Genomic DNA, 23,563 nt, shown 5'->3' on the forward strand with positions numbered 1-23,563 from the left:
TATATTACGTCACAGATCTGAAAGCGCGGCTCCTCCCTTTCTGCTCGCGTGAAGATGGCCGGCGGGGTAAGTAGAGAGCAGGTCGGAGAGAATCCATCCACATCCCAAGGGCTTTTGCCTCGCCCGGGTTATAGTGCGGGTCAGTGGGATGTAGCGGCCTCTCTTCTCTCCGGGAAACCCTTCATCTCCTGCTTTACGTCTGTCACTGACGAGTAATAATGGCAGCGGGAATAGTGCGCGGCTTTACCCGGAACTAAAGGTGTAACACGGCTCTATATCCTCCTCACATTCATGTCATGGATCAGTCCGCGCCTATTTACTTCTTGTTCCTGCTGATTCCTGTCACACGCGCTTCTCTCTCCGCCGCTGTCACTTTTATATTTAATAACCGGCTCTTGTCTCTTCATTTAGTCTCGTCTGACACTTGTACCTTATTCCCTCTCACGTCTCCTTGCGTATAGATATTCGCTCCTGACTTTTATTTCTAAATGACACTGTTTACACTGCAAATAATTGACTGTACAATATAAAATGTCATTCCTGAAGCAGCAAGTGTATTTAGTTGTAATATTGGTGTGTAGGTGCATCTCAGCTCATTTTGCCTGGTCATGTGATTTCAGAAAGAGCCAGCACTTTAGGATGGAACTGCTTTCTGGCAGCCTGTTGTTTCTCCTACTCAATGTAACTGAATGTGTCTCAGTGGGACCTGGATTTTACTATTGAGTGTTGTTCTTAGATCTACCAGGCAGCTGTTATCTTGTGTTAGGGAGCTGCTATCTGGTTACCTTCCCATTGTTCTGTTGTTAAGGTGGCCATAGATGCAAAGATCCACTCGTTTGGCAACATCGCCAAACGAGCGGATCTTTTCCCGATATGCCATTAACAAACATGGCTATATATCGGGTGTAATCTGATTGTTCGGCCGTATTGCCGAATGATCAGATTACGATGTGCCCTGGGTTCCGGCAGGATCGGTTGGGTCAAAATCAAACCTGACCGATCGACCAAACCTCCAATCCCTGCCGGACGAAATATGTCGGCACACACCACACACGATCCGAAAATCGTATGAATCCTTGATTCGTACTATAGGATCTGTGTGTCTATGGCCAGCTTTAGGCTGCTGGGGGGTGATATCAGTCCAACTTGCAGTACAGCAGTAAAGAGTGACTGAAGTTTATCAGAGCACAAGTCACATGACTGGGGGCAGCTGGGAAACTGACAATATGTCTAGCCCCATGTCAGATTTCAAAATTAAATATAAAAAAATCTGTTTGCTCTTTTGAGAAATGGATTTCAGTGCAGAATTCTGCTGGAGCAGCACTATTAACTGATTCATTTTGAAAAAAAAACATGTTTTCCCATGACCATATCCCTTTAACTATATATATCTTAGTTGTGAGTGAGAAGTAAGTGTATATACCCTTAGACTACATAGCCGCTCCTACACACCTACAAGTTTTTGAGCTGCCCGTGCATTTGGATTATTATTTTTAACATGTTTTTTCAGAGAGTTAATTATATTGCGCAGCGCTATAATAATGAATGTGCTTATACTTGGGATGCACTGAATCCAATATTTGGTTCGTGATTCAGGACCTGTGTAAAAGAGCTGACAATCTAAAGTGTGAGGGAGTAGGCCGAATTGAGCAGGTGAGAGATGTAACATATAGTGTTATATTTGGTAGAGTGAGGGGAGGCTTCTCTAAATAAGTGTTTCAGGGCAAATTCGCACGTAATTACGCCAATGAAGTCACACCTGTACGATCATATGCGTTTTTCAGCCTGTACTTTTCTTTTCCCAACATGCATTTTGTTTTTTTCTCATTCCCCACAGTTTTAGTAAATTTTTGCTTGGGGGGAAAAAAAGCCAAGTGAAAACAATTTACATGTAGAATGTGCCGTTTTGGTTGTCAATATGAGAGGAAATTACGTCTCCAGCACACAACGCCATAAATACGTAAATGCGAAATCCATCTCGTAAGAGTTTGGCCCACAATACGCAGCGTATTTCAGCAAAGTCTTATTTCCCAAACCTGCAGATTCCATAGAGTTCAATTATATGGCGTTTTCTGCTAAAGACGCAAATACTGGCGGATGTTTTCTCTCAAGCGCCTGCGGGATTTACTATAGTGCGTATTCCGTTATTTTCAATAGGGCTTAATTTTGTGCGTATTTACGCTCGGCTGTACGTTTTTAAACACACAACGTGAGGATGATCATTATATACATTCGCTTGCCTTCAATGTGTAACTGCGCTGTTACTTCTACATCATGATCCTCATCATCATCTCCCGACCTCTCTTCTCTCTGCAGACTCTGTACACGTACCCCGATAACTGGAGGGCATACAAGCCCCTCATTGCTGCTCAGTATTCCCGCTTCCCCATCAAGGTCGCCTCCTCTCCTCCCGAATTCCAGTTTGGACTAACAAATAAGACACCGGAGTTCCTAAAGAAATTCCCCTTGGGCAAGGTAATCGATTGGCTTGTATTGTTCTTTTGGGTGGAAACAACAATATTTCATCAAAGGGGTGTTTCACATTTAAGTATGTTTAAGAGGGAGCAACTTTTCAATTGGTCTTCATTATTTATATTTTATAAATTCCGAATTTGCTTTTTTCTTCTGCCTTTTTCAAGCTTTTAAATGGGGGTCACTGACCCCATCTAAAAACAAGGTTCTGTAAGGCTACACACTCATTGTTATTTCTACTTTTTATTCCTCATCTTTCTATTCAGACCTCTCCTATTCATATTCCAGTCTCTTATTCAAATCAGTGCATGGTTGCTAGGGGAATTTGGACCCTAGCAACCAGACGGCTGAAATTACAAACTGGAGAGCTGCTGAATAAAAAGTCAAAAACCACAAATACAAAGGAAAACCAATTGGAATTTGTCTCAGAATATCCCTCTCTACATCATACTAACATTTTATTTAAAGGTGAATGACCCCTTTAAAGGACCAGTGACATTAAAAAAAAAAATGTTAGTATATATTAAAAAAAAGACAAATTAAACTAAAATCGCACAGCCTTTATTTAGAAATAACTTAACGAAATTCCTCTTCAGAAAAGGCGATCGCGATCCATCGTGCGGTGCTCGATTTCTCCTCCCTGCCTTCCTTATAGGAGATAGCCAGGGAGGAGAAATCAAGTGCCGCACAATGGATTGTTGATTTTTCTGAAGAGGAGCGGAAGCAAAGTTTCGGTAAGTTATTTCTTAATAAGAACTTTGTGATTTTAAAGTTTTATAATTTTTTTAGATACTGGTCTTTTAAGTTTAACTCCCCCAAAATGATTGTCAATATGTGTTTATATGTTCCTGGGGATTTCTGTAGCCCTGGGAATTATTAAAATTTGAGGTAAAGTTTGTTATTATGGTTTCTAATCAAAATTTGTTTTGCCTTTCAGGTACCGGCATTTGAGGGCAACGACGGTTTTTGCCTTTTTGAGAGCAGCGCCATTGCTCATTATGGTGAGAGAAATCACATTATCGCTTGTTGTTCCTGTTTCGCTTCTAAAAAGCAGCTTTGCCTTTATGGAGTCCGACCTATCACTTTCTCTGATTTGGAGGCAGTGGCATAACTAATACACCGTAGATCTCACAGCCATGCAGGGGCACAAACAGTCGCAGGGGCACAAACAGTCGCAGGGACACAAACAGTCGCAGGGACACAAACAGTCGCAGGATCTGCTGCATCGTCTCCCTGATACCTTTGTGTGTTTGACCCAAACGAATGAGTGAGGCTCTCGTATAGTTAAGTTTACAAGCCAACTAAAAGGCTATAAGAGTCATTGAGACAGTGGCTGAAAACAGAAAGTAGGAACTATAGCAAATTATACCCTTATCTCTATATATTAAAGGCATTGCAGAATGTCTACTACAAGACAAACACTACCTTACATTGCACTTAGAAAGCGTTTGAACTCCCAGATTCTGTATCACCAATTTTAGGTACAACTCTTGCAGTGAGAGGCTTAGATTATTGCAGACGGGGTATAATAGAACTTATTCCGCAGTTCACTGTTAAACCGATGTTGTGTTTCACTGACTTGTTGATTGGAAACCTAATCCTGGTCTCTTGCTTGTTTCATGGGCAGTGGCTAATGATGAGCTCCGAGGAAGCAATAATCGTTTACACCAAGCTCAGGTCATTCAGTGGGTCGGCTTCTCAGACAGTCACGTCGTCCCTCCGGCCAGCGCATGGGTTTTTCCCACTCTGGGGATCATGCAGTTTAATAAGCAGGTGTGTATTCTGCACGCGTGTGTGTATTCTGCACGCGTGTGTGGATTCTGCATGTATATATTCTGTGCGTTCCATTTGTTTGCTGCACTTATCTGTTAAATGATTCTTTCCTCTGACGCTGGCCTCAAATTCAAGGGTTGGTTCACCTTGTAGTATAGTATAGAATGGCCAATTCTAAGCAACTTTTCAGTTCAGTTTTATCTTTTTTTATAGTTTAATTATTTGCCGCCTTTTGACTCTTTCCAGCTTTCAAATGGGGGGTCATTGCTCCCATCCAAAAAATAAACTCTCTGTAAGGCTACACATGTATGATTACTCCATCTTTCTATTCAGACCTCTCCTATTCATATATCAGTCCCTTATTCAAATCAGTGCATGGTTGCTAGGGGAATTGGGACCCTACTCTCTTTTTTTTAATTTCTTTCCCCGCGTCTTTAATTTCTCTGAGCTGCTGTTATTGTGCAGGTGGCCCACATTGCTTTGTGTCTCTCCCACCCCTTATTTAATGAATGCTATGGTTCTATGTATGTTTTTATTGAGTGTTGTGGAGTGATCTATACAGTCATGTGTAACAGAATCCCACTGGTGGGCCTAATGGCTAATTCTGTTCTTGGCTGATAATTAGTAATAATAGGTTATTAGCATTTACTGGTCACTGTTTTGCTGTAGAGGTTACAATAGATTGTCCCTTGGCAATCTTATTTCTTTTTTTTTAGTTGGTTTTCTCTGTAGCTGTGGGCATAGATGTGGGCATAGATGTGGGCATAGATGGGCTTCTCAACATGGCACAAAAGCAAACCTGTGAAACTAAGATGGTTTATGAATGTTGATTGATGAAAACAAATACATTGGCTTCCATGGTAATCTGTTCATCAATCTAGAGGCAGAACATTGGGTTGTATACTAATTATATTGGGCCAAGGGGAAATTTATATAAACGTTTTTGCTCAAATTCCAGTGCTTTGTTTTTTGTTTTTTTTTAATTTATTTTTATTTGGGCTTACGGATCTATTGATGTATTTCTAGGCCACAGAACAAGCCAAGGAAGAGATAAAGACTGTGCTGGGTGTTTTAGATTGTCATCTGCAGACAAGGACGTTCCTAGTGGGCGAGAGGATCACACTGGCTGATATAACTCTTACATGTTCTCTCCTGTGGCTCTATAAGCAGGTCTGACACACGGCTCATTACTGTTTATCCATTTCTAACTGTATTCCTATTGACTTTGTAGCCTCCTTTATTATAAACCATGCGAAGATGAAGTACATGGGATACTAAAGATTAACTAGATCCTGATAGAAGGGCAGAGACACTTGGAGATTAGTCGCCCAGTGACAAATCGACTCTTCTTCTAGGCGACTTATCTCCCCGAACTGCCTTCCCATCAGCTAGAATGTAAATCGCCGGCGGGATGGCACTCTGAGCGCTTCGTTTTCCGAAAAAGCCTCCCGAGGAAACTTCGGGCGACTTTGGAAAACGAACCATCGCGCCAGTGAATTAGATTCTAGCCGGTGGGAAGGCAGTCCGGATAGATTCATTGCCCAAAGAAGAGGAGATTTGTCACCGGGCGACTAAATCTCTCTCAACTGAATCTTCACGTTTGTCTCTGCCCTAATAGCCAGTGTCATTTATCCGGTTTCATGTATCCACACCTCCCCCACACCATACTTCACTCTTTCTTTGTCAGACGCTGTAGGAGACATATTGATTTTCATTAATCCACAGGTCCTGGAACCATCTTTCCGCCAGCCTTATGGTAATGTCACGAGGTGGTTTGTGACCTGTGTGAATCAGCCAGAGTTCCGTGCTGTGTTGGGAGAAGTGAAGCTTTGTGACAAGATGGCACAGTTTGATGGTAATCCTCAGGGCCAGATTAACTTCTCTATGCTCAGAATAGTCACTTCTTTATAGTTCATAGAAGCACAATGAAGGACATTTATCTCAACATTATCAACCTCAGGAGCAACCAAACAATTGACCAAATATAGTGAGATAGGGGCGTAAAGATGGAGAAAGAAGGCCAGGCATGGGATGAATACCACTGTGTTAAAACTCAGAACTACATCTTTACATAATCTTTATCTTTGTTCTGAATGTGAACAATTTTAATCACTCAATAATAACACGGGGGAGTAGTGATGTGCAGGCCAGCCCGATACCCGTGGTTCAGTCGGGTTTGGGCCGACCTCGCACTCTTCTTCACAGGTACGGGTTGAGCTTTTCTCCTGCTCTGCCCGCCTGCCGACTTCCGGGTTTGTCTTTTATATATGGTTGGCTTGCTCGCCCCGCCCCTTTTGTGACGTCTTCGGCAGCGTCTATAAAAGCAACCTCGAAGTCGGATGCGGGCTAAGGTAGCGTCGGTTGGGGTATGCCAGTCTGAATTTTCCCGGTGGAAACCATTTATGACCGGGAATGCAGGTGTTTCTGCCAAGTTTATATTTTTTATTTATCCTATAGCCAAGAAGTTTGCCGAGGTGCAGCCCAAAAAAGAGACTCCCAAGAAAGAGAAACCAGCAAAGGAGCCAAAAAAAGAAAAGGAGGAAAAGAAGAAGGCAACACCCGCTCCTGCCCCGGCCCCCGAGGATGAACTGGATGAATCTGAGAAAGCTTTAGCCGCAGAGCCTAAATCAAAGGACCCGTATGCACATTTACCTAAAAGGTCTCTTCATTGTCATTGGACTTTTTCTCTACAACCGCTCACTGAATCCTGTAGACCTGTATCCTCTTCTCTTACAAGTCTTTAATTTCCCCGCAGTTCCTTTATAATGGATGAGTTTAAGAGGAAATATTCCAATGAAGACACCCTGACTGTAGCTCTGCCTTATTTCTGGGAGCACTTTGAAAAGGAAGGCTGGTCCATCTGGTACGCAGAATATAAATTTCCCGAGGAGCTGACACAAACCTTTATGAGCTGCAACTTAATTACAGGTAAGAGGAGTTGTATATAAACACTGTACAACTACCGTTAATCGCTCGAATGCAGCAGAGAGGCAAAGGCTGTTGGTTCCAGAGGGATTTAACAAATTGCTGGAGATATAAAAACCTAGTTAAAAAGAAACTGGTGCTCCTGGAATAAAAAGTACATTCTGTTATCAAATGACTTGCTAGTACAGGTATGGGACCTGTTATCCAGAATGCTCGGGACCTGGGGTTTTCCAGATAACGGATCTTTCTGTAGTTTGGGTCTTCATGCCTTAAGTCTACTAGAAATTCATTTAAACATGAAATAAAGCCAATAGGCTGGTTTTGCTTCCAATAAGGATTAATTATATCATAGTTGGGATCAAGTACAAGCGACTGTTTTATTACACAGAAAAAGGAAATCATTTTTAAAAATTTGGATTATTTGGATAAAATGGAGTCTATGGGAGACGGCCATTCTGTAATTCGGAGTTTTCTGGATATCAGGTTTCCGGATAAAGGATCCTATACCTGTAGTATAAATAGAACATTGGTTATAAATATTTCTAGTATTGTGGACATGTGGCAGCTGCTTTATTGCTTGTCTTGAACGTTTCATTGTGTGTTGCCCAACTAAAATCATTCGGTGCCTTCATGTAAGTAAATTGCCGGCTCTGTCATGTTCAAAGGAACATTGTCACCAGTTAGTCCCCACAAATGTTACATGAACCTTATCTGTACAGACGTGGGCTTTGCCTCAGGACAGACTGAAGGCCAATTAATCATGGACTAAAGGTTCTCTGACATTAATTGGAGAGAAATGATGGCAGTCAGACTGTCACTGACAAAAGACTCGTTTCCCAAACTCCCTAACTCTCGTATCTGGTTAGACACCCATAGCAACCAATCGGCATTTACCTGTGGTCTGTCGGACATGATCATTGCTTTGTTACTTCATGGGTTTTAATTTACCCAGTGTCTGTAAATGAGCCCCACCATTTGCAGACTACGGTTGCTGTGGAGCCACAGCTTTGCCTTTAAAAAACTGCTGTACAGCGTTGTGTAACTTCGTTTCTCTATCTCATTCCATTACACCGTGATGTGTCGAATAACATTAGTGAAAGTTTTACAAGGGCTCCTGTAAAATGTTTGTAAGCAAAAATCGACTAAGTGTTAGTGGTGTTATGAACTGCAATTTGATTATGCCAAGTGTCACATGGTTCCTTAGGATTGGTTATTAGGATTAATAAACGGTTCAATAAAATCTGAAATGTTTCCTTTTGTGAATAAAAAGACTGTTTACTTTACATTTGGAATGCTACTAATTCCACCACCGATTTTTCTACATTAATTAGATCTGAGCGTGCGGCATATTCGAGGCATGACGTATAATGGGGGAGAGAGGTATAGGGGGGGGGAGAGAGAAGTATAAGGGGGGGGAGAGAGAAGTATAAGGGGGGGAGAGAGAAGTATAAGGGGGGGGAGAGAGAGAAGTATAAGGGGGGGGAGAGAGAGAAGTATAAGGGGGGGAGAGAGAGAAGTATAAGGGGGGGGAGAGAGAGAAGTATAAGGGGGGGGAGAGAGAAGTATAAGGGGGGGAGAGAGAAGTATAAGGGGGGGGAGAGAGAGGTATAAGGGGGGGGGGAGAGCGGTATAAGGGGGGGGAGAGTGGTATTGGGGGGGGAAGGTATAATGGGGGGGAGAGAGAGGGGTATAATAGGAAAGTCTACGAATCTGTAGTACTTCACATGTATTGTCACTCAGCTCAAGCTTCTCTTCTTTTCCTTGTAGGTATGTTCCAGCGTTTAGATAAACTGCGTAAAACTGCCTTCGCCAGTGTCATCTTGTTCGGGACCAACAATAACAGCACAATCTCTGGCGTGTGGGTGTTCCGGGGCCATGACCTTGCATTTACAGTGAGTAGTTCTTGTATAACGAGCTGCGTGTGGGATCCGTCGTGGGGTGGGACACTCCAACATAAACGATGATAGAAGGACAAATTAGGCCTAAATAAAGATACTGTGGGAGCTGGTGTACGGGGGGTGGAGGGAGAGTGACAAGGCCAGAGAATGAGCAAAAACATGCTGTGACTTATTTGACGTGTCTGCTGAGGCTTTAAACTCCAGTGTACTTCTTAGTAAATCTTGTCACTTATATGTCACTACTTCTTGCTTCCATCGCAGCTCTCTGAAGACTGGCAGATTGACTACGAGTCGTACACCTGGAGAAAGCTGGAGAGTGACGGTGAGGAGTGCAGAACGATGGTCAAGGAATACTTTGCCTGGGAGGGAGAATTCAAGCACGTGGGCAAGGCCTTTAACCAGGGCAAGATCTTCAAATGAGGAGAGACGATCTCGTGGTCCCCGTAAGATACGCGAGTCTGGTTTTCACATCTGTTCCAACATCCAGAGCCTTTTAATTTAACAAGACTGCAAACGGAAAATAAAAAAAACTGAAATGAAAAACATTGTGTCGGCATCAAGGTTTTCTAAATGACGCGTCGTTATGTATTTGGTGCTTACGATTTATACACACAAATGTGTGTAAGTGATTTATAAAGCTAAATGCATCCGCCGTGTGCTTGAAAGATTCATTTTTATTTTCCAACGCTAATATTAGAACGTACACAATCGCGTATAGAAACAACGCAACAGGTGGGTTCAGGTTTGAATAAGGGGCCTAATTTATATAGAAATTAGGGATGCACTGAATCCTGCATTCGGTTCGGGATTCGGCCTTTTTCAGCTGGATTCGGCCAAACCAAATCCTAACTTGCATATGCAAATTATGGACGGGGAGGGAAATCGTGTGACTTTATCACACTATTTTTTTCCCCCACCCCTAATTTGCATATGCAAATTTGGTTCAGTATTCAGGCGAAGGGTTCGGTCGAATCCGAAATGGTGGATTCGGTGCATCCTGAATATAAATGAATGTAAAACTGCTCAGAGTGCTCTCGTCAGTGCTTGATCAATTTTACATTATTTTAATTTCTTTATTTATGTTCTTACACCACTAATATATAAAATATAAGATTAAACCCTCCTGCTGTTTTGCCCTGAGCAGCATTTGGGTTTTCCCAAAACACATCAGTTAATAGTGCTGCTCCAGCAGAATTCTGCACTGAAATCCATTTCTCCAAAGAGCAAACTGATTTTTTTATATTTAATTTTGAAATCTGACATAGGGCTAGACATTTTGTCAATTTCCCAGCTGCCCCAAGTCATGTGACTTGTGCTCTAATAAACTTCAGTCACTCTTTACTGCTGTACTGCAAGTTGGAGTGATATCACCCCCAGCAGCCTAACAAAAGAGCAATGGGAAGGTAACCAGATAGCAGTTCCCTAACACAAGAGAACAGCTGCCTGGTAGATCTAAGAACAACACTCAATAGTAAAATCCAGGTCCCACTGAGACACATTCAGTTACATTGAGTAGGAGAAACAACAGGCTGCCAGAAAGCAGTTCCATCCTAAAGTGCTGGCTCTTTCTGAAAGCACATGACCAGGCAAAATGAGCTGAGATGCACCTACACACCAATATTACAACTAAATACACTTGCTGCTTCAGGAATGACATTTTATATTGTACAGTCAATTATTCCTACAGAAGCATCTTGAGAACGAGACCCCCAGATATAAATTCATGTAGAATAATACACAGTTGCTGAAGCCATTTTTTTAGCTCTGAGACTGCAGTATGAACTGCCGCCATTAAGTGGCGATGTTATCATGCCAATAACGTTTGAGTTTTTTTTAAAAAAAGTTTTGCATAACTTGCTGGCCCTTTCCCTTATTGCTGGATCATTTTGGCATAACCTTTTGGCAGAGTGTAATAAGGGTGGGTTTTTTCCAGTGAAGCAGCAGCTACAGCCTAAATAGGAATTATTCAGAGTAGGAGCTGCCAGTGGGTTGCTCTGCAGTCACATACTCAGTCCTCCCTGCAGCAGGCACAAATAATTCCATGGTTTTTCAGAATCTGTTGATTTGGAACTTTAACCCTAAAGTTTTGTGGCTGATCGGGAAAGACAGAAGTAGTAGTCCAACAAAAGCTCCAGTGGAAAGTCACTGATTAATAATGTGGATCTGCTCCAAAATGTATGCGCCGCTACTATAGAAAAAGGGAACAGCACAGAGATTAGTCATTATGGCTTGTGATACACAGTGTGTGTGTGTGTGTATATATATATATATATATATATATATATATATATATATATATATATATATATATATATATATATATATATATATATATATATATATATATATATATATATATATATATATATAATCTTGCTCATGTAAAAAGGAATAATAAATCAAATTGGGATGGTTGAACTTTTTACTTTTAGTCGAATTCTGTCATTACTTATTGTGAAGTACAATGGCTTATGGTTAAAGTCACACTGTGCATCTTCACTAGTGGGGAAAAAATGCCAATGCCTCTCTAAACCCACCATGATTGCTGTCAGTTACTTAAAGGATACGTAAACCTTTAAAATAAGTGAATGTAAAATTGATGAGGGGACTATTCTAAGCACTTTTGTCATTTACATTTATTATTTATTTTGTTTTGATTCCAAGATATTAAGGGATACATGAACTGTTAATATGAATGAATTTTGTTACAACAGCGCCACCTGCTGGTCAGTTTCCCACCAGTCTGACCAGCAAGTAGTCAAGGAAGTTGTCAGGAGAAAGAAAGAGGCTGATGTTCTTCTGCTTAGGAATAAAATTAGAAACCTTTCTCACATCTTTCCTAAGGAGGGGGAGGTCTCACACAGGCTCATTTATGCAGCATTTAGAAATATTCATGGATGATGAAATAATACGAGCAGTTGACTTATCAGATCACTATGTAATAAGCGTCTAACACACGTGCAGATTGGGGAAAAGGGGGGTCAGCCGTCAGTTTGGTTTTGTGTTTGAGCCAATGAAATGCCCACAAGGGGGCAGTAATATATGTTCAGTACAGCTGAAGCATCAGGGTGTGTCCTGCTGTTGTGCAAAACTGCCAGCTGTATTGTACAAAACTGCCAGCTGCCCACCTGTGTGTATACTGTTATATCTCTAATCAGAAAGAAGCGCATACAGAACAGTGTGTTCAAGAGAAAACGAAATAAAAAGTCATGTAGAATGAACCGGTGCTGCTCAGCTTTCCCTCTCCATTCATACAGCATTAGAGCAAAGTGGGAATGGGAAAGTGAGTTGTACTTGAGAGCTGCTCTTATAAAAGCCCATAATGTACACGTTGGATATTGTCAGTATGAGTCGCCCCAGTCACGGGAAACGTTTGATGCCAAACCAGACGCACGCGAAGCTGAGTGACTCATCCACGGTCATGATTAGAATTATGGGCACTAATTGCAAGTACACGGCATGCTCTGGGCACTGGAACATGTTAATACTCTTTATTGTACAAAAAAATGGTTACAATCAGGTTTGCCAGGACTCATTTTCAAAATCAGCCAAAGTCGCCACAAAATCAGCCCAAAACTAGCCAAGAGGCACTTCAAGTAGCCCAAAAATAGCACAATATGAGCAGTGAAAAAAGTCTAATATAAATGAATAAATGTAAAAATATTTTACATGAAACAAAATGGGGCAGATTGACCCGTCACCAGGGGGGTAAGTAGAGAGGGGGCCCAGGAGGTATAGGGGTCCCTAATACAAATACAATTTCATTAAATATTGGTAAAACAGCTCAACCTCTAGACATTTTGGTGGTTTTTGCCCCAAAATTGTCTGAAATGGAGGAAAGTGAGTGGAAAATGTGAGAATACTTAAAGGGATCCTGTCATGGGAAAACATGTTTTTTTCAAAACACATTAGTTAATAGTGCTACTCCAGCTGAATTCTGCACTGAAATATTTTTTTTTATATTCAGTTTTGAAATCTGACATGGGGCTAGACATTTTGTCAATTTCCCAGCTGTCCCCATGTCATGTGACTTGTGCCTGCACTTTAGGAGAGAAATGCTTTCTGGCAGGCTGCTGTTTTTCCTTCTCAATGTAACTGAATGTGTCTCAGTGGGACCTGGATTTTACTATTGAGTGTTGTTCTTAGATCTACCAGGCAGCTGTTATCTTGTGTTAGGGAGCTGCTATCTGGTTACCTTCCCATTGTTCTGTTGTTAGGCTGCTGGGGGGGGGGGGTGATATCAGTCCAACTTGCAGTACAGCAGTAAAGAGTGACTGAAGTTTATCAGAGCACAAGTCACATGACTGGGGGCAGCTGGGAAACTGATAATATGTCTAGCTCCATGTCAGATTTCAAAATTGAATATGAAAAAATCAGTTTGCTCTTTTGAGAAATGGATTTCAGTGCAGAATTCTGCTGGAGCAGCACTATTAACTGATTCATTTTGAAAACATTTTTTCAAATTACCCAACATGCATTGGGACACACAGGCACATTAGGGCAAGAAACGTTGGCTGGTTTCCAAAGTACAAACCAGCCAAAGGCCCAAAACGTAGCCCAAATCTGTACCTTGACTAGTTTGTATTTTGAAAAACCTCCTGGGCTTTAAATCAGTAGCCCAATTTGGCTGGAAACCCACCAACCGGACAACTGGTTCCAATGTCGGCTGAGTCAGCTGGTCCTTGTCCCCTAACATCCCTGTTGCTGAAGTTTACATAATGTTGCTTATGTGCTGGTACTGGCCGTTCTGTGTATCCCTGTGCCGTGTTCAGACATTACTGTTGGCAAACTGACTACATTTCTGATATGAGATTTAGCTAAAAGTTCCAGCCAATGGTGCAGAGAATTGTATTTGGTGTAGAACTGGGTAGGAATCATCGTCTCTTTGCTCTTCTAAGTACAATGGAAAGTAGGGATGCACCGAATCCACTATTTTGGATTCGGCTGAACCCCCGAATCCTTCACTAAAGATTCGTCCGAATACCGAATCCGAACCCTAATTTGCATATGCAAATTAAGGGTTGGAAAGGAAATTTTTTTTTACTTCCGTGTTTTGTGACAAAAAGTCACGAGATTTCCCTCCCCGCCCCTAATTTGCATATGCAAATTAGGATTCGGATTTGGTTCAGCCGGGCAGAAGGATTCGGCCGAATCCGAATCCTGCTGAAAAAGGCCGAATCCTGGCCGAACCGAATCCTGGATTCGGTGCATCCCTAATGGAAAGTCCATATTGAAGGTCAGTAAGGGTGAGATTCGGAGTTCTTTATGTTCTTGGAAATATGACCATAGATAAACCAGTGTTAACAGCGTAAGTAACATAGTAAGTGAGGTAGAAAAAAGACACATGTCCATCAAGTTCAACCTTTTATCTCTCTCTAAATATATATATATAACCTGCCTGCCAGTTGATCCAGAGGAAGGAAAACAATAACCCCCATCTGAAGTCTCTCCAATTTGCCTCAGAGATTCCTTCCTGACTCCAAAATGGCATTGGGACCAGTCCCTGGATCAACTTGTACTATGAGCTCTCTCCCATATCCCTGTATTCCCTCACTTGCTAAACACCATCCAACCCCTTCTTATACCTATCTAATGTATCAACTTGTACTATGAGCTCTCTCTTTATCCAATATGTGTAACCAGAGTCGGACTGGGGGTACGGAGCCCACCAGTTGCTCAGGGGCCCACACACCCTTCCATCAGCCTCCCACGCCAGCTGCAGTCCCCACATTCAGAGTGTCCCCCCCTTGTACCTTGTTTTTTCTTCTTGCTCCTGCAATCGGGGCGAGTGGGGAGGTCAATGAGCAGTGTTCATGGTCTAAGGTGGGGAGTGGGTCTGGTTCAGCAGACCATCCATTTTTTTCCCGGACTGTAAAGATGGACATACACAGGCATTAAGCTGCCGGTTTGGGTCCTTTAGAGCAGTTCAGCAGCTTATCTGCCCATATATGGGGCCTTTACGCCCCCCCCGACCAATATCTGGCCAAAAATCCAGATATCAATTGGGGGGTTTGATTTTCCCCATGATGATAGAGTGCATCGGCTGGTTGATGTGGTGCTTGTCCTGTTGTGCCCATAACCATCATTGTAATCCAATTGTTTGGCCCTAGGGTCCTGCCTTTGGTGGGATAAACATCTACTCATTGGGCGACCGCACCAAATAAACGGATCTTATAGTGTGTGACCACCTTAACTATGAACTCGTTCTTTTACAGGGCCTTTGGTCAAACGTTGGACATCTAAGGGGAGCTTCAAGTGAAACAGGTCTGATAACTACAGGATTAATGTGTAGCCACTAGCCAATCTTACGTAAGGCAATTAAACCTAGAAAAATGTCTTGTGTCTTTGCTTTGCTGCAGTCATATTTGTTCTCTGATTCTCCCCCACAAACCTTTACCTGTTAAAACTCCAAAAAAATAGCCAAATCCCTATGCAGATCTCGCCCGACTGCAATATGATTCCATATTAAAGGATAAGTAAACCTTTAAAATAAGTGAATGTAAAATTAATGAGAGTGCTATTCTAAGCACATTTGCTATGTACTTTCATTATTTATTTACTTTTAATTCCAAGATATTAAGGGATACACGTGCTGTTAATATAAATAAATTTTGTTCCAACAGCGCCACCTGCTGGTCATTTTCCCACCAGTCTGACCAGCAAGTAGTCAAGGAAGTTGTCAGGAGAAAGAAAGAGGCTGATGTTCTTCTGCTTAGGAATAAAATTAGAAACCTTTCTCACATCTTTCCTAAGCAGAAGAACATCAGCCTCTTTCTTTCTCCTGACAACTTCCTTGACTACTTGCTGGTCAGACTGGTGGGAAACTGACCAGCAGGTGGCGCTGTTGTAACAAAATTCATTCATATTAACAGCACATGTATCCCTTAATATCTTGGAATTAAAAGTAAATAAATAATGAAAGTACATAGCAAATGTGCTTAGAATAGCACTCTCATTAATTTTACATTCACTTATTTTAAAGGTTTATTTATCCTTTAAGCCTAGGGATGAAACCTATAGATATACCAATGAAATATACTACATGTACTATACACATCACTAAAACGACAGCATTAAATGCTAGAAAAATTGCACTACACCCTGCCACACACTAGTAACACAATACAACCATTTTTAGTAACTTCAGACAGAGCCTAAGCACATTGTAGGGATGCCAGAGTAGAACAGAGCACTATATGCACTATATTATATATATATATATAACTGGTAACACTATACGGCCTGGAGACCATAAATCAAGTAATTGCACCCAGGGCAGGTCAACTGAATCCCCACAGGCTGGTTCTGCTCATCCAACAGATTCTTATGGTCTCCAGCCTGAGGCACCACAATCTTTATTATAACACAGGTTATAAACGGGATATTACATATTTGGCCCACACTAGAATGAAAAGCATATACCCATAATATAAGTGCCTATAAATAAGGCTTATTTAGTTTATTATTGTCCTTTTTTGCATTTTGGAAACAGTATTCCATCATCATCATCATTTATTTATATACATGTTAGGCAAGTGACTGTTCATATGGGGAGACTGTACATCTCAATGGAAAAAGTTTGCAAAATAGATCAAACGATGTCTCTCTGTTATTCACAGGCGTCGGTTGATGAGATTGTTGCCCTGTAATTTAAATGAGAATAGTTATTTTCTTGAGTTTTTTTGTGTTTATGATAATATTCCCTTGTTTGTCTTTGTGCAGACTGGGCACGGGCTCTCACTGTCTCCTATGGTAAAGAAAGAGGGAAAACAATCCATGGTTGCTAGGGTAAATTACACCGTAGCAGCCAGATTATAATAAATCAAAGGATAGGGTCTCCAAATAGTAAGAGTAGGACTACATGGACGTTTTCAGCGCGATCCGACTCGCTGTGACAAAACGCCTGCGGCAAGTCCCATGCAACAGTAAAAAGGTAAGAAATGTCGGATGAAGTTTCAGCGTTGATCTAACGGCGTGCAGCGTCTTTATCAAACAGTCGTGTCATGTCGGATCAACACTGCGACACTATGGGGCAAATTCACTAAGATTGGTAGTTGCGCCAGGCGTAACTTCGTCGCACTTCGCCACACTTCGCCAGGCGTATTTTCGCCAGCGCTTCACAAATTCACTAAAATCCGAAGTTGCACTCAGGGGTAGCGTAAGGTTGCGAAGTTGCGCTAGCGTTGATTCGCTAAGCGAAGCGAAGTTACGATAGCGATGGTTAATTTGCATACGGCGCCAAATTCAAATTTCAATGGAGGAATATGTACAATCACTACAAATGCCTGGGAAACCTTCAAAACATCAAATAAAAATGTTATTTTGCCCTACACATGTGCCCACTGTATAGGTAAGTTGCCATGAGTCAGGAAATGTAGGGGGGAAGGAGGGGAGCCCCAAAAAAAATTTCCATCTTTTTGAGCCTATCACCCATAATATAGAAAACACACCAGCGTTTTTTGGGACTTAGAAAAAATTTTGACTTTTTGTGAAGCAATCCCTCTCTACTCTATTGCGCTTCGCCTGGTCTGAGGTGGCGAAGGAAGTCTAGTGTAAAAGGTAGCGTTCAGTACACGCGCGTTAGTGATTTTGCGCAGTAACGAAAATGCCAAACGCTAGCGAAGTAACGCTAGCGTTCGGCGCTTAGTGAATTTGCCCCTATGTGACAATGCATTCACTTACCTTATTTTTTTCGCAATGCGTCGGATCACGCCGCAAACATCCATGTAGTCCTACCCTCAGTGATTACTCACCACATAAAGGAAGAGGCCCTGAGCCCTCAGCAACGGGGAGCGGACAAAACGAAAATTCTTTCACTTAATAAAGGCAAACTTCCACCAAGTGAAAAAATAGTTTATTGTGTCCACAGCCTTACGCGTTTCATGTTACCAACACTTAATCATAGGAGAAGCCACATGGCTAAATCAGCAAACTGGAGAACTGCTGAATAAAACTGAAAAATAATAAAAAATGAAAACCAATTGCAAATTGTCTCAGAATCTCCGTCGCTACATCAAACTGACAGTTAACACAAAAGTGAATGGAAAACGCGGTGTATCTGGATGATAGATACTAAACAAATAAACGATGATAAATGGAAGAGATCGAAGACTCATTAGGAAGGGAGACCTCATTTTATTTGCAGATGGAGCCTGGGAAGAGCAAACTGTTCATTACAATTAATTAGATCCAGTGCAGAACTGAGTTTGCATCAAATCCAGACGGAAACTCAAAAAATCCCATCAACGACTGCTACTAAATTTGTGCTTTTCCTTCCTCCAACGACTAATCACCATGAATCGAAATCGCCGGCGGGATGGCACTTGGAGCACTTCGTTTTCCGAAGTCGCCTCACGAGGAAACTTCGGGTGACTTTGGAAAACAAAGCGCTCCAAGTGCCATCCCGCCGGCGATTTAGATTGTAGCCAGTGGGAGGCAGTTCGGGGAGATTAGTCGCCCCAAGAAGAGCCGATTTGTCGCCGGGTGACTTATCTCCCCGAATCTTCTCGTCTGTCCCTCACAGGTATATACACTGCTTGCTCCACTGAGGACAATGGAACCAATATCTAGGCAGTTACAGGTATGGGACCTGTTATCCAGAATGTTGAGACCTGGGGTTTTTTCTGGATAACGGATCTTTCTGTAATGTGGATCTTCATACCTTAAGTCTACTAGAAAATCACATAAACATGAAATAAAGCCAATAGGCTGGTTTTGCCTCCAATAAGGATTCATTATATCTTAGTTGGGATCAAATACAAGCGACTGTTTTATTATTACACAGAAAAAGGAAATGACTTTAAGAAATATGGATTATTTCGATAAAATTGAGTCTATGGGAGACGGCTTTTTCCGTAATTTGGAGCTTTCTAAATATTGGGTTACGGATCCTATACCTATAAAAAAGTAACAAATCTCCGACTTGCTCCCCAGGAGGTCGAGTGCCTTGTTCTACCCAACCTCCTCCATTTGCTATTTAGTATCATTTCACTGCAGCAGTCGCTCACTTAGGGGCACATTTACCTAGGGTCGAATATCGAGGGTTAATTAACCCTCGATATTCGACCGTCAAAGTAAACTCCTTCGACATCGAATATCGAAGTCAAAGGATTTACCGCTATTCCTACGATCGAACGATTCGAAGGATTTTAATCCATCGATCGAAGGATTTTCCTTCGATCAGAAAATTGTTAGGAAGCCTATGAGGACCTTCCCTATAGACTAACATTGGCCTCGGTAGCTTTTAGGTGGCGAACTAGGGGGTCGAAGAATTTTTTAAAGAGACAGTACTTCGACTATCGAATGGTCGAATAGTCGAACGATTTTTAGTTTTGAATCGTTCGATTCGAAGTCGAAGGTCGTAGTCGAAGGTCGAATTAGCCCATTCGATGGTCGAAATAGCCAAAAAAAATATTCGAAATTCGAACTATTTTTCCTCTATTCCTTCACTCGAAACTAAGTATGGGCCCTTAGGGTTGTCACCTTTTCCTGAAAAAAGTACCGGCTTTCCTATATATTTCTCTTTTTCCCCTATTAATTACATTGGGATCAGCCATTATTTTTAGCGGCCAGGTGACAACCCTACTCACACTCACACTCAAAGCACTAGATCAATTAACTTTAATGGACAAGCTGAGGACTCATTTGTTTCCTCTTCTTTATCTCCTGCCCCTCCCCCTTTAGGTGCCGGTTGGAATGAGAAAGGAACATTCCGCAGAGGTTTGGAATTCCTTCCTGAGGATTCACTTCCCAGCATTCCCCTGGACTCACCTTCTTTCGCTTTCCTGCCTCCAGCTGAATATCTGCCGACCCAGGACAAGTGCAATTAGTGCAGATCACTGGGTGATTGTATTTATTTCAGGGTACAACTAGAAGGCAGATTTGTATCCGATTTTGTGAGTCTGTCCTACAAGATCTTGTCATGAAACAACACAAAGAAACAAACAAACGAGATCTTGTGGGATGCTAAAAAATCTGATCCTACATGTGGTTGCGGCAATCTCATTAAATAAAGATAGTCTCTAGCCATCATGTGTCTATATCTGACTAGTGACGAGCGAATCACAGAGAGCGCCATTTCATCTTGTCAGCGGCTCAAGATTGATCTTGCGATAGAATCTTTCACCACCATGACTTGCATGCTCCGTTACAAAGACTTAGAATCTTAGCCATAAAGCAAGGCTCAATTGCTGCTTTGTGAACAAAAGGAAGTCGTGTCTATTGAAGGACAATTCCCAATACAAACACAACAACGACTTGTTTTTACAAGTAAATTATTTCCATAACTTTAGCAAATATGACACATTGCCCAAATACGTGCACAAATACAGCTCCTTCTGTTTATGATTGTGCCCATTTTATAGAGCACAGTGACTAAGCGTTGGTACTTATGGCACCACATTAATTAGCTTTTCTTAAAGGAGAACTGAACCCTAGAAATGAATGTGGCTAAAAATGTCCTATTTTCTATAGTGATCTTATTGCACGAGGCTAAAGTTTGAGCTTGTCAATAGCAGCAATGATCCAGGACTTCAAACTTGTCACAGGGGGTCACCATCTTGGAAAGTGTCTGTGACACTCACATGCTCAGTGGGCTCTGATTGGCTGTTGAGAAGCTAAGCTTAGGGCTCGTCACTAATTATCCAGCAGAAAATGAGCTTCCCTGGCTGTAATATAAGCTGATGCTACAGGTTTGCTGATTATTCAATTCTGATGCTAATTGCACTGGTTTCTGTGCTGCCATGTAGTAATTATCTGTATTAATTACTAATCAGCCTTATATTGTGACATTTCTATTCTATGTGTACTGTATATTGTGAGTGGCTCCCTAAGCTCAGTAAGTGACAGCAGCACAGAGCATGTGAATCAGTGAATCAGCAGAAAAGAAGATGGGGAGCTACTGGGGCATCTTTGGAGACACAGATCTTTACTGCTAAAGGGCTGTGGTTGCCTTGGGCTGGTACAGAAGCACAAAACATCATGTACAACATTTCTACCTACTTCTTTAGTTAGGCTTTAGTTCTCATTTAAATCTGCCCTGTTAAGAACAGCCTTCAACTCTTTCCTCCTTACTTATAGAGCAGCCTAAGATAATAACAGGGAAGGCTTGGTGGTTCTGATGCTTCACTGTCAGGCATTGGAGTACACGGGCGCCATCTTCAGTCGCTTCCGTAATCTTCGGAATGAGACCAGCGCCTCGTGAGTTTTGGCACATGCGCAGTTGCTGCGCACCAGGAAATTGCTACAACTGTACATGCGCCGCCACGACTGTCTCATTCCGAAGATTACCGAAGCGGCTGAAGATGGCGCCCGTGTACTCCGATGGCTGAATCTGCACCGAGGGGTAAGTAAAAAGTTAAAGGCATTTGCCCGGGGTAAGGAGGGGGGTCTATGTGGGGTAGGGGGTAGGGTTTTTTTAACATTAGGGTTTGCTTCTTTACACCGGGGTGTACTAAAATGCTCTATTGACAAAACTGGATTCTGGATTTTTGTGAATTTCATTAATGTATTTTTATTTATATAGCGCTACTTCTATACACAGCACTGTACAAGAGAACAATAAGTTAATAGACCAAACACTGGTCATGACAGTAATAAATACAAAGTACACAAGCAATCAGATTGAGAGTTTAAAGTCAAAGAGACAAGAGGATGGAGGACCCTGTCCCACAGAGCTTACAGTCTAAATGGGTGGGTAAGTTACACACACAAATAGGAGCACGTGGGTAACAGTGGTTGATTCTGCGGCAGGTAATTCATCTTTCTTCTTGAGTTATCCTTTACTTCACCTTTGTGTATAAACCACTGTCCTTGTTGTAAGTTGTTCTGACAGATTTGTGTGATCTCTGAGTGGCACTTGAAGTGAAGGAAACATAATGGATGAGGAGGAGAATGACAGTCGGGAGCCTAAGAGCCCTTGACAATGTTGCACCGAGGCCTTTCTTGAAACAGAAGGTTTTCACGTGCTGCACATGAGCTCCAGACTGAGATTCATAATAGGCCCTGGCATTTGAGATACAGAGAAGCTCAAAGAAATTAGCCAGAACCTACAGATTGCCAGTCTCATGGGTAAACAAACCCTTTAACTCAACCTTTAAAGATGAATTTGTTGCATATTCTGTCCTGTGATGTAAGTTCTGTAGGCCAGGTCGCCCACCTTCTAAACTGTTAATATTTGATATATTTCTCATCAGCATCACGGAAATCCCTAATGAATCTATTATGGCTAGGGTTGCCTCCCGGCCGGGAATTTTACTGGCCTAGTAAGCAGGCTTAGAAATCACGGGGCCCCGTACAACAAAAGTTTCAGGGCCTCCGGGGGCCCTCCCGCCCCCCCGCTCACCCCAAAAAAAAACACACATTGGTGTTCAGTAGAATTCAACTCGTGGCTTCAGGACTTCAACTTCGCCTCCTTTAGTGACTTTGGGTCTTTACGCTGATTCAGGACTTCAATTCCGGCTGTTTTCATGACTTCAGGTCTTTTTGCCCCTTCAGGACTTCAATTGTTGGGCTGTTCAGCGTTTCCGCATTTCGGCTGTTCAGGGCTTCAGGAGAGGCGGCATGACTTCAGCGCTGTCAAGGAGGGCCGGCTATTTCCAAAAGTGCAGCACAGCTGGCCCCCCTTTAGGCCCGGTACAGCAGTACCCCCTGTGCCCCCTGATGGCGGCCCTGCTAGTCGGTAAAACACCTGCCAAAGCCGGGGCCATCGATCAACATGGCTCCACCCCTTTTATTTCACAGCACGCCCATTTTGTGTCACGGTCCACCCCTTTAATATCACAGTGCGCCCCCTTTTTGTTCCTGCCCCCACCAACGGCCGGTGGAAATTTGATGAAAAGGTGGCAACCCTAATTATGACAGCTGCTCTTTACAGACTAATCGGGGGGCATGCTCAGCTTGGGGCTGTAATTGCTGTAACCAATTGTAACAGATAGAACATTTTTCAAAATGAATCAGTTAATAGTGCTACTCCAGCAGAATTCTGCACTGAAATCCATTTCTCAAAAGAGCAAACAGATTTTTTTTAATTCAATTTTGAAATCTGACATGGGGCTAGACATATTGTCAATTTCCCAGCTGCCTCCAGTCATGTGACTTGTGCTCTGATATGCCACGCTAGATGCAGATTTTCTGTGTCTGGTTTTGAATGGGGTGGGGGCATCACTAAGTGTAAAGCTATAGGGTGCCAGGAAGAACTTATAGAAGACCCAACTGAAAGAGCAGAGAAACGGTTCTTGAGCCATTAGCTGCCAGAGTTCTGTCACATCCCTCTCTTGCCAGATTTAGCTCCCGGCTTGTTGTGTAACAGCTCTAATGTCATGGGGCTGAATGCATTGTGCAACTGCCATCTTGCCAGGAATAAGAAGAAATTGAGTAACCCTCGAATGCCCATCCATCTTCAGAACTTCATAGGCTCCTGGTACTGACACAAGCATGTATAACATTTTGCAAGACATAGAGGGGCCCAGAGCAATGCAGAAGGTGCCACCTAATAT

The 23,563-nt window shown here is 42.3% G+C and overlaps 1 protein-coding gene across 1 annotated transcript; it reads left to right on the forward strand.

Moving 5' to 3' along the window:
- Positions 1-32: 32 nt before the first annotated feature.
- Positions 33-9,611, forward strand: eef1g.S (eukaryotic translation elongation factor 1 gamma S homeolog). Its single transcript, NM_001088012.1, is given in 10 exon segments — positions 33-66; positions 2,317-2,475; positions 3,410-3,473; positions 4,100-4,245; positions 5,272-5,415; positions 5,971-6,100; positions 6,703-6,904; positions 7,001-7,173; positions 8,938-9,062; positions 9,330-9,611. Coding segments are annotated over 10 exon segments (1,314 nt in total). The 5' UTR covers positions 33-54; the 3' UTR covers positions 9,489-9,611.
- The last annotated feature ends 13,952 nt before the right edge of the window (positions 9,612-23,563 follow it).

Source organism: Xenopus laevis, chromosome 4S (genome assembly GCF_017654675.1).
Source record: "Xenopus laevis strain J_2021 chromosome 4S, Xenopus_laevis_v10.1, whole genome shotgun sequence".
Taxonomy (NCBI): Eukaryota; Metazoa; Chordata; class Amphibia; order Anura; family Pipidae; genus Xenopus; species Xenopus laevis.